The sequence below is a fragment of the Macaca nemestrina genome, chromosome 3 (assembly GCF_043159975.1).
Source record: "Macaca nemestrina isolate mMacNem1 chromosome 3, mMacNem.hap1, whole genome shotgun sequence".
Lineage (NCBI taxonomy): Eukaryota > Metazoa > Chordata > Mammalia > Primates > Cercopithecidae > Macaca > Macaca nemestrina.
This window is the reverse complement of record NC_092127.1, coordinates 67,337,084-67,356,731: the sequence shown is the minus strand read 5'-3', so window position 1 is coordinate 67,356,731 and position 19,648 is coordinate 67,337,084. Positions and strand designations below refer to the sequence as shown.

The following is a 19,648-nucleotide window of genomic DNA, read 5'->3' as shown; positions in this document are numbered from 1 at the left end:
TATCTCAAATTTAAATGTTAGGTGTCCAACCTAACATTCAGATAGCATTTTTGTGTTGAAATTAACTTGATTTGTTATTTCAGTTTAAATATTTCTTTGAAAATTATATCATCAGTAACTGCTGTTGATTAAGGATCACTATAACTACCAAGCCTTAGAGCTGTCTTCAGTTTATTGAATACTGTATTCAATAAAATCCCAAATAGAAAATGTTGATAATCTTATAATTACCTGTTTTAATGAGAAGCCTTTTCGGCAGTGTGTGATCAGTAGGTGATTTGGGTTAGACTATTTTATGATTTTATTTTTTTTGGTTTTATGAACACTTAATGGATGCTTGATAAGAGACATATATAGCAAAGTGGTTACAGTACCACCTTGGAAGCCAGACTGCCTTGGTTTGAAACCTGCCCCTGCCACTTAGTTGCTCTGTGACTGAACGGGTTTTAACTGTATGTTTTAATTGTATTGCAGTTTCCTTGGTGTAAGATGGAGATTATAATAGTAACCTTCTGAAGAGGGTTGTTCTGAGAAATAACTGAGTTAATTCATGAAAAATGCCTAGAGCAATATCTGACCCTTAATAAATTATTTGTTGTTAGTGGTTCTTTATTTTTTGCTAGTTATTTGTTGTTGATGGTTCTTTATTTTTTTGCTAGTTCACTGTTGTGAGCACTGAAAAAGTTAAAATTTTAACTTTCTGGCCAGGTGCGGTGGTTCACGCCTGTAATTCTAGCACTTTGGGGGGCCAAGGCGGGTGGATCACAAGGTCAGGAGTTCAAGACCAGTCTGGCCAAGATGGTGAAACCCCATTTCTACTAAAAATACAAAAATTAGCTGGGTGTGGTGGCAGGCGCCTGTAATCCCATCTACTTGGGAGGCTGAGGCAGAGAATTGCTTTAACCCAGGAGTCGGAGGTTGCAGTGAGGGGACATCCTGCCTGTGTACTCCAGCCTGGGCAACAGAACGAGACTCCATCTCAAAAAAAAAAAATTTTTTTTAACTTTCTTTGAAAGTCTGTGTATAGACTCACATTGATGCCCAGAATCCATAAAAATGATAATTTTGACAATATTAAATAAAAATTTCTACAGAGAAAAAAGTAATATACTGTCATGTATCACTTAATGACAGGGATGCATTCTGAGAAATGGGTCATTAGGCAATTTGTCGTTGTGCAAATATCATAGACTATACTTATACAAACCTAGATGATGGTACAGCCTACTACACACCTAGACTATATGGGATAGCCTTTGCTCCTAGGCTACAAACCTGTACAGCATATTACTATCCTGAAGCCAGTGGGCAATTGTAATACAATGGTGTTTGTTTATTTCAACACAGAAAAGATACAGTGAAAATATAATATAATCTTATGGGTTCACTGTTGTATACGTTGCCTATAGTTCACTTAACTGTAATTATGTGGCACATGACTGTATTGTAAACAGAACAGTAAAACACATGACAAAAGGCTAATTTTCTAAAATATAAAGATCTCATTCTTATCACTAAGAAAAAAGCCAATATCAAATAGAAAAAATGGTTAAATGATATAAACAGGTTGTTCACAGAAAAATACATACACACGTACAAAAATGTTTTCTTATAATTAAAGAAATGTAAATTAAAATGAGATTTCCATTCTCACTAGATTGAAAGACTAAAACTTTTGAATAGTGTACATTGTTGGTGAAGATGTGAGAAAACAGATACTCTAATATGGCATTGATGGGAGTCAAATTGGTGCAACCTCTTTGAATAACAATGTGGCAATATGTGTCAAAATTTAGAAGGTGATGCTCTTTTATCTAGTAGTTCCATATTTAGGAATTCATTCTAGAGAAAGTCACAGATGCTCAAAGACATGATGAGTCTGAGAACATTCTTTGCAGCACTATTTATAAAAGGAAAATCGTGGAAACAACACAAATTACTAATCATTAGAGGACTAATAAACTAGTGTACAATGATATAGATGCATACTAGGAAATCTTTTAGATGAAGTATATCTGTAAGTGGATATGGAATGATCACCGAAGTACACTGATAAAGTATAGGATGATATCTATTTGTGTGTTTAAAAAAGGATAAATATGTACATACTTATAGAGGCCTAAATGATTTATGTAAAGATAGATAAGAAACAAGAGAGCCTCTGGGAAAGGGATCCAGTATACTGGAACACAGGACTTACTTTGTATTGAATAGTCTCTTGGGCTTTCAAAGTTTTTATTCTGTGTAAGTATGGCTCTTTTGGTTAAAACATTCAATGATAGTTTGATATACTTTAAAAAGAAGACTTAACTATTGAGCTTATTGTTTCCACAGTATAGTTAGAAGCTTGGGACACTTTAATCTGTCTTAGCTTTTTTTCCTGATGGACACTTTAATCTGTCTTAGCTTTTTTCCTGAATCATATTTAGGTGTTTTCCTGTTAAAGGTGTTCATTTTCAGAATTTTTTTGAACATTCTTTTGCTATGGATTATTAAAGTCCTCTAAAAATGTGAAATTCCAAATGCTTAGTTTCAGATCTTTGCTTTTCAAGATCTTTTTGCCTTTGTAGTCTTTTTTTGTACTGTATTTTAAATTGATCTGCCATTCTAATCATAGATGTGACAGAAGATAGAAATTGAAAAATTCCATAATTTTTATTTTTTTCCATTAATTGTGGAAAGTCTTTTTGGCATTTAGAGCTCTCCAGAGAATTAAATCTTTTTTTTTTTTTTTTTTTTTTTTTGAGACGGAGTCTCGCTCTGTCGCCCAGGCTGGAGTGCAGTGGCCGGATCTCGGCTCACTGCAAGCTCCGCCTCCCGGGTTCACGCCATTCTCCTGCCTCAGCCTCCCCAGTAGCTGGGACTACAGGCGCCCGCCACCTCGCCCGGCTAGTTTTTTGTATTTTTTAGTAGAGACGGGGTTTCACCGTGTCAGCCAGGATGGTCTCGATCTCCTGACCTCGTGATCCGCCCGCCTCGGCCTCCCAAAGTGCTGGGATTATAGGCTTGAGCCACCGCACCCGGCCGAGAATTAAATCTTAACAAACATTGATTATTAGAGTACTTGGAAGGATAATTTAGTGTTAAGAATTTGAAGGTAGAAGTTAGGTAGATGGGTTAAAAATCTGGCTTTTTCCTTAGTAAGTATGTAAGTGACTTTTCTTCATCCTTTAGGACAGAAATAATATCTTACCTTAGAGAACTTAAGGATTAAATAAGATAATACATGAAACATGCTTATCAAGTGTTTCATATGTTTTAAGTGTTCTTTTATTTCCTGTGTCAACACCCTTTCTCCACCTTTCCTCATCTAAGTGAGGATGACTGGGAAGGCATAGAAAAGGGAATAAACTTTTCTGCTTTCCAGAGGAGGTTAAGACTTTTAAGGGCTTCACAGCACTGGTGTCCATTGCGTCAACATTTCTTGCTGTTAGCAAAAAGCCTCTAGTTTCCTTCCAGGTAGATGTCTATCCTGACTCCTGTAAAAAACTGCAGGGCACCAGGCGCGGTGGCTCAAGCCTGTAATCCCAGCACTTTGGGAGGCCGAGACGGGCGGATCACGAAGTCAGGAGATCGAGACCATCCTGGCTAACACGGTGAAACGCTGTCTCTACTAAAAAAAATACAAAAAAAACTAGCCGGGCGAGGTGGCGGGCGCCTGTAGTCCCAGCTACTTGGGAGGCTGAGGCAGGAGAATGGCGTAAACCTGGGAGGCGGAGCTTGCAGTGAGCTGAGATCCGGCCACTGCACTCCAGCCCAGGCGACACAGCGAGACTCCGTCTCAAAAAAAAAAAAAAAAAAAAAAAACAAACTGCAGGGAAGGTTGCTGAAGGTAGACAACTTTTCTGTCTTTAGTTTCTTTGAGTACCTAGACTTTACTTTTGATGGTATCAGTCACATAAAGATCCTGTTACAGATCCTTTGTGTGTGTGTGTGTGTGTGTGTGTAGTAGGTTTTTCTAGGGAATATTTTGTGTAAGGGATATTGTGTCTAGGTATCAGTTTGCTGGTTCAGTAAATAAGCAGTGATATAAATATTTCAGGCTACTGTTTTTCTTTGCTACCCATGTGAATGTTCCTTGGCACTTCCACAAACACCCTATGTATAACTTTCTGAAGTTTCAATATACTGTTTCCTGCTCCTTAGGTATGAATAGTGCTTCATTTCCACCATCTGTTTGATATACTGTGCTATGTGGTTTTATGTCTTGTCACCAGACTCCCTCATCAGATTAAGAAGGGAATTAATGATCCATGGTTAAAATAAGTGGACGTGCTTCGTTATAATATTGATAATAAAAGTAGCCTTTTGTCTTGTACTATATAGTTACAGAACATTTTTACCTACATTTAAGGACATATGTAAAAAGCATTCACCACAATCCTAGTAGACATGACCAGTTTTGGTATTAATGTGCAAAATAGCTAGCAGTTATAGCAACAGTAATAGTAATAGTGGTTGTAGTTATCAGCAGTCATTTTTATATACGTAAGAAATAACCCTGTTACACTTTCTGTAGGGCATTCACCCATATCATTCTCTGAGCTATACCAGTGGAGACACTGCCACTGATTCTCCAGTGCATGTTGGACGTGCTGGGATGCCAGTAAAGGAGAGTCCAAGGAAGGAGAGCCTACTCAGCTACCTGACTGGAAGCTTCCCAAGCCTGCACAACCTCCTGGAAGGGACTCCTCAGAGAAGCAGTGCTGCTGTGAAAAGCAGCTCCCTAACAAGAACAGGTACATGCTCTAGATTTGATAATTACACTTTTATATTTATGGGGGAATTGAAATGAAACAGGACTTTAGTTAGATATATACTTTGGTAGTACAACTAATCTCTCATATCTTATCTTTGAGAAAAAATTTTAGGAATCCATTGTTCTGTAACTTTTCGGAGTCTTCATGCCCTTAGTTTGCATTTTTAAATTGCAGCACTGACTAATGTCAATGTAGGCGTTTGGTGTGGGGTGCTGTCTCGACCAGCAACACAGAATTTCCCCCATTATGATATAAATAAGCTATTTATTAATGCATTAATATCCAAATACCAACATTATGCAGTGAGAATTTAAAACCATCTGCAAGCATACATTTTAACTTGGTTCTTCAAACATAGTTCCATAAATTACAATTTTTTTTTCAGGAAATACAGTGGCCACTGATATGTTATCTGAACATCCCTTGCTATCTGAGCCATCATCTGTGAGTTTCTATAATTGGATGTCAAATGCTGTGGGTAATCGTGGAAGTGTAGTACAAGAATCTCCTGTTACAAAATCAGGACACAATAGTCTTCCCACAGGTATTGCGTTATCACATTATTTTGCTTAACTGTCTAAGGGGAATGTATACCAAAATCTTATTTATCAGAAGATGGGTTAAAAATCTCAAACAAGTACTGTTTGGTTGAAATTGGTCCATTTATATTTATAAATAACTTTGATAACATTGTAATTGAGAGAGTAGTAAGCAGTCACTCAGTGTTCTTGTTGAAAGGCAAGTATGTCAAATATGAGATTGTATATAAAGAGTTTAAAGCTTCCTTTTAATGTGACTGGTTTAAGTGTAAATGAGAAAATGCAAAGTGTAATTACATTACATACTTGACATTACAGAAGATAGCTTTAGTTTATCTAGATCCCTTTGAGACATTACAACTATCATTCTAAACTTTTAGTTACTTAACAAATATTTAATTAAATCTAAAAGAGTATGTATATGTAAGGATAGATAAGGATGATGTGTTCTGAAGAGTTAATTTCATTTTTCACTAATAAATCATGTCTGTAAAATAACCTAAAGGTATGCATTTTTTTTTTTCTTTTCAATTTAAACAGTCTTAAAATGGTACTGCTCTACAGGCTTCAAAAGTTTACCCTGCTGTATACTTTTATGTTTCTATTTTCCAATAATTTACATTTTATTCTTAAAAATTTATTCCATTAGGTGTTGCACCCAATCTTCCTACAATACCCTCAGCCTCAGATTTCAACACTGTCTTGTCTAGTGACCAAAATACTTTGGATGGGACACATTCTCAGCATAGCACCAGTCAGGATGATGTGGCAGGTGTAGAAGAAGCAAACCAAGGGTTTCCTGCTGTTCAGCTTGCGGATGCACAGGTGAGCCAGCCTGTTTTTTCCTAATTATAATAATATCTCCTTAGGCATCACTTAGCAACTGGAACCATCCAGTAGTATGCACCTTGGAATTCTAGTGAGGATATTCCGTACCTATCTTCCTACAGCCTTCATGCAAAACGGGAGGAGCCTTTAAAAAGTACATGGCTTAATTATAAATGCAAATTAAGTATATGTAATCATTAAATAGAAGAGTCTCATATAGTAACTTTTTTGTTATTTGTAACAAATTGGCTAGGCAACATGAATAGATAATCATACCCTTTGGTTTTTAGTGCTATCTTAAGACTTTATTGAGCGAGCAGTGGGGAAGCATTGATGATTTTAGAGCAGAGGAATAAAGTAACTAAAACTATAGATATAGAAATATTATGTGAGTAGCAAATGTATTAAATTGATTGAAATAGAGAAACTAGTGTTGAAAAGATGAATTATTGAAATAGTTCACCCAGTGGTAATGAGACTCTAGGCTTAGATGTTTATGGCTTTGAAAAGGTAAATGAGGATATGGTGAAGGTCTTATTTAATTGATTAAATATGGAGAATAAAGAGTGAAATCCTTTAAAACATACTCTTTGGTTTCAGCGGCCAGCAGGCAAGTGTGAGAGTGGGACGTGGGTCAGAGGAGGCATCATTTTTTCAGGATAAAGGTGTCTTGAGCATATTTACATACAGCTGTCCCTCAGTATCCAAGGGATTGGTTTCTAGACCAACCCCCTACCCACCCTCTGATCCACCACCCAGGATACCAAAGTCTGTGGTATGCCCAAGTCCCTTATACAGAATGGCAGATATTTGCATACAACATACATACATCCTTCCATATGCTTTAAGTCTTCTTTAGATTACTTATAATACCTAATGCAATGTAAATACTACGTCAATAATTGTTATACTGTATTGGGTTTTTATTTGTATTTTTTAATTGTTACATTGTTATATTTTATTGGTTTTTACTCCCTAATATTTTCAATCTGTGGTTGGTTGAATTCTTGGATGGAGAACCCTTGGATATGGAGGGCCAACTGTACTTGAGAAATTAGGAAGCTCATGATAAAAAACAAAGGAAAGAAGGGTTAGCAGATGGAGCAAAATTAGTAGAAAAATGAGAAGTATTGGAATTTAGAGTCAATTAAAGAGAGAGCTATCTTCCCAAGCACACACAACAAAATGAGGTGACCTAGGACAATCGGAAATATAGGCTTGGCTCTCATTGTGTAAATGGCACTTGTCCATTTAGATAGGGTTTTTTTTAAGCTTCAGGAAAAGATCACTAAGGTAGAATGTGTAGTGAAAGAGGAGGCTGAGAAAAGCACTGGATAGCACCTTTATTTTAGGATGTAGGAGGGGGAAAAGGAACCATGTGGCAGAGGATGAGTAGTCAGAGTGATTTTAGTGCTGTAGCATTGAACACATGTAGTTCTTTCCGTTCAGGTTAGTGCTTAGTGTCTGAAATCCAGTTAACTAGAGATTTAACCAGAATAATGTATTTCCATAAGCATATGTGATACTTAAAATGTAAAGGAAGTTCTCTGAAGATAAATGTTAAATGACTATTAAAACCAGGTGCTTCCATTTAAAAATAGGTCAGATATTCATAACATTTATAATGTTTTTATATTAACACAGGAAGTTGAAAACTTTGTGAACCTTATGTTTTTTTTTTTTTTTTTTTTGTAAATGGAAACACAATAGAAATTCATACCTGTTTTAAAAGCAAGAGGTAGAATGATTTACCTAATTCATAATTTTATTTTCCTTGTACTTTCAGACACTCAGGTAGGATCAAGGAATCTGTGTCCTTATTTATTATTAATTTGAAGATGAGTGGCCTATAATAGGTACTAAAAATATTAAATTTTAAGTAAAGTTAGAGTCAATTATACGAGACCATTTTTTGCTTCACACTATGATACTAATATGTACTGAGGTAGGGTAAGAAAAAAAGCTGCATTTTTCTATATGTCATTTCTATAGTAAATGATAAGCTATAATTTGAGCTAATATGAATGTTAATGTCTTTTAGGTTGTTTTCAAGCCTCTTCTGAGTCATACAGGGATCCAGTCACAGGATACAATGCCACTCTGCTACCGAATGTACTTTGGAGAACACCTTTCATTTTCAGGGACTTTGGATTGCCTCAGAGCAGATATTGTGGATTCTGACACAGCCAAAGAGAGAAAAGGCAAAAGAGCAAGAAGGTATCTTTTGCATTTTTGTGTATAATTTTGTGCAAGAATTATAATACGTTTGTTTTTTAACATTACTTTCTTGTAATCCAAATGAGAAAGTAATTTTAATGTGTTTATGAGAAGATAATTACCTTTTAGTAAAAGTAGTGGCCACATTTTCTTATTAATAACTAGTTGTATTTATCAACAGATTATGAGGCCTATTTTTAGGCATATTTTTGAACCATGTTAGCACGTAGATGAGGGTCATATATATTGATATATGCACTTACCCTTTATTTACTTGGCTCTTGTAATAGTGGAATTTTTATGATCTTGAGGGTTCTGAGTTGACTCATGTCAGGTAGTATTTTTGTATTAGAAACAGGGCGGAAGTCACATTGAGAGTCTAGTCATCAGAAACAAATAGAAATGTAGCATAGTGAAAGTTAAGAACCGTCTTTTGCTGTTATTTTATATTATCATGGATGGTTCTTCAGTTTCTTTAGTGTTTACATAGGAAATAATATACCACTCACAGGATTTGAGTAATATTTTGGGTACTTGGAATTTTACTTTGAGGTGGGCCTTAAAACGAATAGAAATAGTAGAATATGGAGATAAATGGCATTCATGACAAGAGGTTTCTGTAGTATTGTTTCTTTCATCCTTCTTGTGTTTTTGCAAGGTGGTAAATTAAAGTACTTATGTCTGATATATAGCTAAGTAAAATATATTTTTCATTTGAAATATTTCTATTTAAATTTTAAATAATTTAACAAAAGTTCTTGCTTTTCACAATAGTCTTGTACCATAACAATGACTGTACAAGCTGAAACTGCAAAGCAATTTTAATAATCAGTGGAAAAAATTACTTTTGTGGCCTTGACAGTATTTGTCAGAACATTAAAAATGTTCTTACTGTTTATTATAAATGTATAGGAAAATGAAAAATAAAAGTAAAACTAATATTTAGTACATTGGAATTTAAAATGTTAGAAACACTGACAATTAAGCTATTTTATTTATTTGTAAAAACTTATCAAAGGGTAGTTTGAACGGTCCTGTCCTTCTTATGATATAACATATAATACAGAACAAGCAGCTTTTGTGTGCCTTGGCAAAATGTCGAACTCCTTTGTATGTATGGATCAGTTTTCAACATTTTATGCTTTACACTTTCAATGTCATGAAATAATCTTTGATTCTCTTTACTATGAAGTTTTTTGTCAGCATCACTTCCTCTGGGATATCTTCATCCTTTCTGTCATGGCCACTTTCCTCTTTATGTCAATAATTTTGCCTCCACTGAGTTTTTCTGGGTATCAATACTTCCATGGTCAGCTGTTTCTTCCATAACACCATTCAATTGATTTTCCCTACCAGTATCTTCATTTTTAGTTTCTTTGCTGCATCTTCATTTTTGTTGTCCAGTTCCCTCATTTGATTATTCATTTTTGTAAAATGTTATGGGGATTTATACAGAGAGAGAGACAAGGAGGCAACACAAGTAACTACATGCTATGCTTTGTGTGCATGAACTGAACAACAGGTATGCTTCAACTAATCACTATCACTGACACATTTTGAAGTGATGTGATTAGTTTAGTCAGTGATCACAATGCACATCTGTTGTTTTGTACTGACTTGTGGGCTGAAGAGCTAGCCATAAGTTTGTACTTTATGCAGTTTTCACAGTAAGTGTTAGTTACAAATTTGTATCACATTATTGGGAGACTTGTTATTTAAGTAAAGCACAGTAACTGAAATTTTAAAATATTGGAACCATCAAATCCACACCCCAAACATTAACACCTACACATACTATCTATTTAGGGTTAAAATATCTGAGCTAAACTTGTATTTCTATTTGCAAGAGCCAGCTTTCATACAAGTATGTCCATTTATATATAAATATGTTTATATATAGATATACATACAGTATATAAGTTTCATATATATAACTAGGTTATATATAATTCGATTATATATGGTTTATATGTAATAGGTTGTATATAGAGACATAGATTATATAAATAAAATTATAGCTATAGCCTATGTATTGGCCTAGTAAATCCCATATAATACTGCCACAGACTAGATCTTCATTTGAGCACACAAGTCTTTTGAGTCAGAGCTTCTTTGAGTGATTCTGTGAACTTCATTGCCTTTGGTCTAGCTGAACTTGACATTCCTTTTAATTTTTCTGCTACCATGCCAGCTCCAGTCTTACAATTAACTTATGATTAATTTTTATTTCTCAGATCTCCTGTAATTCCATCTTAAGCTCTTATTTATTTGGAGACCTTCGCCACAATATACTTTTCCCAGCCATTACTTTCAGTATTGTCTGGGTTTTTTGTTTGTTTTCGTAGCAGATTTTTCATTCTGCTAACTGTTGCATATTAGTTTGGGGTTACAGTTTCTTGTATGAATATGTATAACTCTTCTACTACTTTGTAAAGCCAGGGCAGTTATTAAATATTTAGCATAGAATCTGGCATGTAGTAAGTCCTCATTAAGTAGTAGTTTCTTTGTCTCTTTGCTGTCTCTAGTAAAAGTAGCTGCACGTAAGTAGCTGGACTTATGTTTTACAATTTTAATTGTAACTTTGGCTCTGCAGTGCCCATGTCAGGCTTTTACTTGTCAGGCAAATTATTATTATAGCCATTTTCTTTTTCTCTTTTATTTGAATCTCCCCTCTTTAAGATTTTCTTACTACTCTTAAATGTTTTAGATTCTTGTTTTTGCAATTGTGGATTATTTTCATCTCTTTTTAGTCTTCTCTCTTCTATCTGTTCTAATTCTCAAAATCAAGTTTTTCCTTCTCTGACCATATGCTTAGTTGGCATTGATTGTACACCTCCTGTAAGTTTGTGCATTTATATGAATTATACTACAATGAGGCATTTTTCTTATTAATTAATACTAATATTCATTAAGGAATTACTGCTCTGTAGTTATAATCTTTAAGTTAAATGCAGAATATCAAAGCAGCATCTGATTTTTTTCTTTTTGTTACAGAAAAAACTCCCATGTCTGCACATTCATAGTGTGCATGGAAAAAGAGGGAAAAAATACCTTTTTACAGTTTTGTTTCCGGATTTATTGTTATTATTGGTAGTTGGTTTATAGAAATTTGAGACATTTTTGACTTTCTATATTAAAATTTACTATAATAGTCTTACATGAAAATCTTTAGATGAGCAGGAGGATTTGCCAATATAATTTTTATATCAGATTTTAAGGTTTTGTGTGTGTGTATTTCTAATTTTTGTTTCAATTGCTTTTCCTCTCTGCTTTCAACTTAGCATGAGGGTTTCCTATCTAATATCAAATAAAATTATGTTACATATGAATAATTTAGATACATGATTATAGAAGGTGAGGGGATGGTTAAGTGAGGTATCCTAATTGATCTATAATTAATTCTAAATTCCAATACTCTATGGCAGTACCATCAAATGACAACAAAAGTTGTTTTATAACTTCAGAGAAATCATTTCTTGACATAAGAAGACTGATTTTGACTTGTTAGTTTTAGAATAAGATTAAGTAGTAGAAAGACTTAAGGCCTACCTTCGAACTCATAAAAAGCCTGGCCTAGTGAAAAAGCATATTTTACTGGTTTGCTTGCTTAAAATTATTTAAGACTCATATTTTACCTTGGATATGATTTTGCTTATAAATTAATAAAGATGTATGTTTCTGGAAAAATGGAAGAAACACCTTGTCCTTTTTTTATTTCACATTTTTAGGCAAGGCCATGTGAATCTTCCTCCACTTGAGTTCAAACCGGCATTAATGTTGGGAACCTTTAGCATCAGTGCTGTTGTAATGGAAAAGTCTGTGTGCACCCCTCAGAACTCTACCAGTGCCCTTTCTTTTCATGATCTCAGCAAGCGGTATTATAACACCTTTCACTGCAACTTTACTATTTCCTGTCAGTCAATAAGCCAGCATGTAGATATGGCTTTGGTTCGTCTTATTCATCAGTTTAGCACAATGATAGATGACATCAAAGCAACACAGACTGATATTAAACTTAGCAGATATACAGCCGGATCTGCTTCCCCAACACCTACCTTCAAAACCAGAAAACATCGGGACTTTCGTTCATCTGACTTTAGCCGCAGTTCTAGAGGAAGTCTTAATGGTGGCAATAGAGTAAATAATGCAAAGAACAAACGGACCAACAATGAGAATAACAAAAAGGAATCTCGAAACAAGAATTCATTAGGAAGATCTGAAAGAAGAACATCAAAAGTGTCTAGGAAAGGTTCAAAAGATGTGGTGGATCACATGACTATTCATATGGATGACTCTGATTCAATTACAGTGTCAGAACAAAGTGAGCCTTCAGCTGAGTGCTGGCAGAATATGTATAAATTGCTTAACTTCTATTCACTTATCTCTGATCCAACAGGAATATTGGAAAAGTCTTCAGAAACATTTGGACCAGCAGGTAACAGACATTTTTATGTTTTAAAAATTTCTGTTTAGAATAACAATAATACCAAAGAAGCATAAGACTTTTCATCATGTTTTCTTAATGTAGTAAGTGGATAATTGAAATGGAGAGAAATTGTCTGTCAACAGGCAATAAAATAGTAATGGAATTCAGATATCCTGCCACCATATTTCCCATCCTTTTAAACTCTTACATGGTATGTTCTTAAAGGGATTTAGACAGACCTGATTTAAAATATCTGGCTCTATTACTCACTTTCAGTAGGAACTTGGAAAAATGTTCAAGAAATTTTTAATCATTTTGTTGGGGAATAAGAGAAAGAGGACTGGTTGGGAGTGTGAAGGAAAGAAAGGAAAGACAATGTTTGGAATGTTCTTCCATTTTTCAGTCTTCCTATCTAAAATTGTATATTTTAATTTACTTATAAAGGAGTTCGGAGCCCTACAGAGCCAACATGTAAAGTTGTGTTTGAGAATGAACAAGACAACAGCAGTTTGACTAAGACGCAGAGGAAACGTAGCTTGGTAACTTCTGAACCTCAGCATGTTACTCTAATAGTGTTTGGGATTGGCATGGTGAACCGCACACACCTAGAGGCAGATATTGGTGGACTAACAATGGAATCAGAACTGAAGAGGATCCATGGCAGTTTTACTCTTAAGGAAAAAATGAAAGGTATGAATGATTTTTCTAATAAAGTACTATGTATACATAATAATTAGTACTACTTTTCTGAAGGAAACCACTGCCATGTCTCCAAAATTCCTACTTGGCAATTTTTTTTTTTTTTTCCCAGAAAAATTGGACTTCCCAAATTCTGAGATACCAAGAACTTTTTTGTAATTGAGTATCAGTGAATTGAGGCAGCTTTGATGTCTAAATATTTTAGCACATAAATATTGAGCCAATATACCTATACTCAGTGACATTTATTCTTTATCTTTTAATATCAACTACTAAGATGTCTCTAAAGGCAGAAAATTTTACCAAAATAATGAAATTTATGAAAAATTTGCTTTTGTTACTACCATAGAAATCTTATAATCTAATACTAAGTACCTCTATAAAAAGAAATCCCTTTAGTTGATACAACATTTCATAGATTAGTGAAAACATACCATTTATCTTCAGAATGATTACACAAGGTGTGATATTTTATCAAATCCAGGAGCCCATCAGTTTTAAGATGCACTATTATTTTATGTATCACAAAGAAAATACCATTACCAGATATGGTCAGATGCCATTGATTATAAACTGCATCCCACTTTCAGAGATGCTAAAATAAAAAAGCAAATGTTTCTTAGACTTGGTGGATACAGCAATACAGTTGCAGGGATTCTTTTGGCAGCAATGGTTATATAAAACCAGTGTGGTTTTTCTGGTTGTGAAAATAACCTGACAGATTATATTACATGAGAAAAGGAAGTTATCAATCACCATGTGTTTTTATTGTTAACTTTATGATTGAGAAACTTGTAAGGTCGAATCAAAACTTACTTTGAACCTACTTTTTGTTACCTATCCTTTTTTCACCTGTTTTGTTTTGTACCTTGAACATTTATTATTTACTCAAAAACTAATTTTAAATTTGAGGATTATGTACTTGGGGTTGACATGGTGAACCATACACACCGTTCTCTGAAAAAATTAGATGGACTGACTGTAAAGAAAATTCTCTGCAGAAATTAGATGGACTGACTGCAAATTGCTGAGAGAAATACAAACACACCAGCCTTCCTTGGAAATATCACAAAGGATATAAACAATACACAAACATTCAGATGTCTAAGTTGATTAAAAAAAAAAAAAAAATTGTCGGTTTTTTCATCTGTTTAGCCAAAGTTAAGAATGGCCATACTCATTTTTGGTGAGAATTAGAGAAACGGACATTTTTATTCACTTTTAAATTGATATAAATAGGTTTAACCTTCCTGAAGTTTAATTGAATAGCTTTTATCAGTAACCAATTTATCTTTTGACTCAGCAATTAGAGGCCTGCAAACCTAGGTAGAAGACATGATCACAATTGTGTGAAAAGTTATCTGTACAAAGAAGCAGCCAAGTGTCTGGCATTAAAGAATTGGTTATTTTTATAAACAAACATATGCCAGTTTACAATTTACCCATTAAAATTATACTGCAGAATTTATTAATACGAACAATAATGCTAAGTGAAAAAAGTAGGCAAAATTGTTTATGTGATTTCATTTTTTAAGTAATTAATATATTTAAACCCTCCATTAAAATCACAGGAATTATATGGACCAACAGTGCTGGTTTATGTGGTTTCTTTCTCCTATTTTAAAAAATTTTCCAACTTTTCTGCAGTAAGTATTATTTCTGAGATTTAAAATGCCATTAGGCTATGTCATGTCAGTAGCCTAATGCAGGAATAGCATATCAAAGTGTATACTGTGCATTATTGCAATTTTGACATTTAATATGTATGTATGTATTAAATGTAGACAAATAAAAAACTAAGGAAATTTTTTAAAAAGTAGCTCTGAAATGGTTGAACCAAATTTACCATAACTTTAAAATTATCTTTTGCTACTGAATATATTATGAATAAAATGTAATTTTAATATGAAATTCAGGTATCTTATATCTAGAATTCAAATAAATATTTTTTTCTCATATTTAAGATGTTTTACATCAAAAGATGACTGAGACTTGTGCTACTGCTCATATTGGTGGGGTTAATATTGTGCTGCTTGAAGGGATTACACCAAATATACAGTAAGTATGTCCGTTTTTATTTTCTTACACTTATAGTTTTAGACAAAACTTGAAATTCTTTGGATAAACATGCTGAATTTTGAGGTTTGTATATACAGTCTCAGTTCCCAGATACTAAGAATTCTGACTGTCATTGAGAATATCACCAAATAAAATATTTTAGAGAAATACTTTTTGTCTTCCTAAAATTGGTAGTATATACCTTCATTCCTAACTTCCATTCAGCAGAGCAGTTTCATGTTAACTATAAAACAGCCTTTGAAAATTTAGGTCAGATTTTCAGAATTTGCTGTTTCTTAACATTATGGCTAGCTAATGTTGTGCTACTGTTGTCCTGTAACATATCCAACATGCCTAATAGAGGATTTGGTTCAGCGTTTTAAAAATTAAGTATTAGTCCTAGATTGACTAAGAAGTATGATATGTTACAGCTCTAATAATATTTTAAAAATCTGAATAATGTGCTAGCTACCTTGGGGAATATATCCTGAAATGGATGTTTATTAATAGGCCATAGCTTTCTCCAGTGAGTTTTGGCCAAACTCAGCAACCTCAGACAGGGCCCATTCTCAAGACTTCCTGGAGACTGTCTCAGGTTTGGTTTGGATCTATAAGTGTAGAACCAAAGACTATATATTTCATAATAGCTGCCTACTATCCAGATCACAGTTCCTTAGAAGTCTTTTCAAGAAAGGCAGGAAATTCTGGTGGTTGTGAGAGATGAGATCTTTTTTTGTTCATTCAATATAGGAGAAGGGCTTATTATTATGTATTAATTACAATATTATTAAGTGCCTACCGTGGGCCAGGAGCCTCACCTATATTATTTTATTTAATCCTCACTGCAATTTTGGGAACTGGGGTGGTTTTATCCACCTTTACAGAACAATAGATTGAGGTTCAGAAAGATCAACATAGTGCCTAAAATACTTAATATAGTCAGTAAGAAGAGATGCCTGAATCTATGCTCTTTCCACCTTATGATCCTTCTACTGAAAGTCATAGACCATGGATTCCATGATTCTTTCATTTACTCTAAATTTGAATTACCATGGGTACGTTACCTTCAGAAAGTAAACTAAATTTCTTTAGGTGTCCCATGAGTTTTATTTACTCTATCCTCCTGGATCTTTTCTCTTCATTATTTATTATCTCTAAAGAGAAGGACTTCCAATAGTCTTTAACCTTGTAAAACATAATGTTTATAAAACAGATTTTTGATAAAATATTATATTGCTGATATTTCTTGCTCTTTTTTCCCCCAAGTGAAGATCCCTTAACTGTTTTATTTGAAAAATAAAAGTTATTTATTAGTTACTGCCAAGCTTGTAGTGTATTCTTTGGTATTTCATTTTCAGTTGCAATGAAAAGGACATGGAATAGAAAAAAATAGTTCAAATGGTACTTTAATGGAACATTTTTAGAGTGGGAAATTAGAAAAGCTTTCCAGATGATTGGTCATATTGTAACTAATTTGTGCATGAATGTTTATTTGCCTCCTTTTTGTTTTCCTGCTTTCTCTTGACTCTTCATCTGTAGACTGGAGGATTTTCCTACATCTCCTACAAGTACAGCCAAACAAGAGTTTCTGTATGTCATATTATTCTTTTTCATGGCTTTGTGATTACTGTAGTATTGAATAGTTTTTAAAATATTTAAATTATTTTCATGGCTGTGAATTATTTAGTTATTGTTTTGTAGCTATAATATAGACCCTTTTATATAATAGATTAAAGCTTACTGGTAATCAAAGAAAACACAGGTAAGGGCTGCTTTTTTGGTAATTCATACCTTGTCTGTTGTTGACAAGTTGTAACACTGTAGTTGTGTGTTGCTTGTGCCTTTTCAGATATGTTACTGTTAAAATTTCTATGATCAAAGTACTTAATTTCTGATATGATAATGGAAGCTTAAAAAATTCACTTTGCAAGAAAGAGTTTTCACTAATTGTAGAAAGAATTATTAAAACACTAATAATAAAACATCTGTACATCTCAACCTTATAATTCTGTATTTAAGATGGAGAGAGTTGACTGCTCTGTTAATAGATTTTAATGGCCTTTACTATATGTAAACGTGTGTTTAATTTCATTCAATAGATGAATGCTATTCGCATCTAGAGAGCCATTTGCATGTCAGCACCATCTGGGTGTGTTCTGGCTTATGTTGAAACTGAACTTGAAATACTGGTGTTAAACAATGGTTTTAATTATTATACTGTTAGAAATGATTCAAAATTCAGTAAGTAGTCAGCATTCCAGAGCCTACCTTCATGCTGACTAGGCCAATTTCATAAACTACCGCCTCCACCCTCTGATCGTCTCCAAGAAATAGTGTGTTGTGGAAGAAAAAAGTATACTTCTCTAGTAATTGGTTTTGAATTTTATATAATACCTAGATTTTACTGTTTATAAATAATCAAGACCTCTGATAAAGCTACTGTTAGGCTTTTCAAGGTTTATCCTAATAAAAGTTAAATGTGATGAACTGGTTCTTCATATCCTTGAGACTATAAATAATTGGCAAATTTTCTACAGCCCAGCAGAGATTAATGTATGTAAACTGGCCTGTAATTAATATGAAATAATGTACTTTGTGTATTTTGCCAAATTTACTGATTGTCAAGAATCATTTGCCCATTTGAAGGATCACATTTATATTAGAAGTTATTGGAGCCGAGCTGGGAGGATTGCTTGAGGCCAGGAGTTTGAGACCAGCCTGAGCAACACCCTGTCTCTACAAAAAATTTTTTTTTTTTTTTTTTTTTTTTTTGAGACGGAGTCTTGCTCTGTAGCCCGGGCTGGAGTGCAGTGGCCGGATCTCAGCTCACTGCAAGCTCCGCCTCCCGGGTTTACGCCATTCTCCTGCCTCAGCCTCCGGAGTAGCTGGGACTACAGGCGCCCGCCACCTCGCCCGGCTAGTTTTTTGTATTTTTAGTAGAGACGGGGTTTCACGGTGTTAGCCAGGATGGTCTCGATCTCCTGACCTCGTGATCCGCCCGTCTCGGCCTCCCAAAGTGCTGGGATTACAGGCTTGAGCCACCGCACCCGGCCCAAAAAATTTAAAAACAAATTAGCTGGGCATGGTGGCACGTCTCTGTAGTCCCAGCCACTTGGGAGACTGAGGCGGGAGGATCACTCGAGCCCAAGAGGTCCAGGCTGTGGTGAGCTATGATGGTGTCACTGCACTCCAGCCTGGGCAACAATGAGACCCCATCTTTAAAAAACAAATATGTATGTGAGGGTGTGTGTATGTGTCAAAGACGACTTCTTTATGGCTTCTACATAAATGTCCTATCATATCCTATCTGTGGAATTCCACCGTTGTAGTGGTAGAAGTCATTATTTTGCTTTACTTCTTTCTGCTCTTTCATTTCACAAATATTTGGCAAGTGTCTGTTATCTTCTAGGAACTGTTCTAGGCATTGGAAAGAACAAAAGAAATCAAGAAAGATAATATCTTAGCTTTATGTCTGTACTAGTAATTAAAGGATACCAATTCTTAACGAAAAGTAATAGCCTTGCTCATTATGAATCAAACTTTTATCGTTTGTTTACCACTCATTGAAAATGAAAAGCAGAAAATACAAGTTACACTTCCTCCTTCCTATCATTTCTTGTAACATAGTGGATGACTGTTATTCTAATTTCTTTGACTCCCTAATTAGATTTTAAGAAGTATAGTGAATATTGTTTTTCTTTTCATATTCAGTGTCTGTATAATGGTTGTACAGATCTCTAAAATAAGGTGGAGAACAAAAGAGTTCTGAATGGGGGTAAAATAAAAAGTGGAATGTTGTGTGTCTGTGTATGTAATATATCTTGTTCATGTTTTTACTTACATGTGAGCATATACTTATTTTCTTCTATAGATTCTTCCTATTAAAGAAATTAAACACTATTCAGTGCAAATAGTATAAAATATATTAATATTTTTAGATAACATTGTGTCTTCAATGTATAATTTAAATACATGAAAATTTTTAAGTCGTTTTAGTTCATTCAGTTATGAGGGGGCTTCACAAACTGTGGAAAATGGAATTAAAACATATAAACTTTATTTCCCAACATAAGCTCCATTAAGTTCAAGACACTTTTCTAATCAATGATACCAGCCATTTA

The 19,648-nt window shown here is 34.2% G+C and overlaps 1 protein-coding gene across 9 annotated transcripts in view; it reads left to right on the top strand.

Moving 5' to 3' along the window:
- Positions 1-19,648, top strand: part of BLTP1 (bridge-like lipid transfer protein family member 1) — a 211,758-nt gene that overhangs the window by 109,358 nt on the left and 82,752 nt on the right. For 8 of the 9 annotated variants that reach the window (XM_011748835.3, XM_011748834.3, XM_011748837.3 and 5 more), the window contains exons 43-50: positions 4,520-4,739; positions 5,146-5,304; positions 5,949-6,124; positions 8,169-8,344; positions 12,073-12,779; positions 13,215-13,460; positions 15,434-15,527; positions 17,067-17,117. In XM_011748835.3, the coding sequence (XP_011747137.2) occupies positions 4,520-4,739; positions 5,146-5,304; positions 5,949-6,124; positions 8,169-8,344; positions 12,073-12,779; positions 13,215-13,460; positions 15,434-15,527; positions 17,067-17,117 (1,829 nt within the window). The remainder of the gene's footprint in view (positions 1-4,519; positions 4,740-5,145; positions 5,305-5,948; positions 6,125-8,168; positions 8,345-12,072; positions 12,780-13,214; positions 13,461-15,433; positions 15,528-17,066; positions 17,118-19,648) is intronic. The other variant, XM_011748836.3, reaches the window with a different exon arrangement.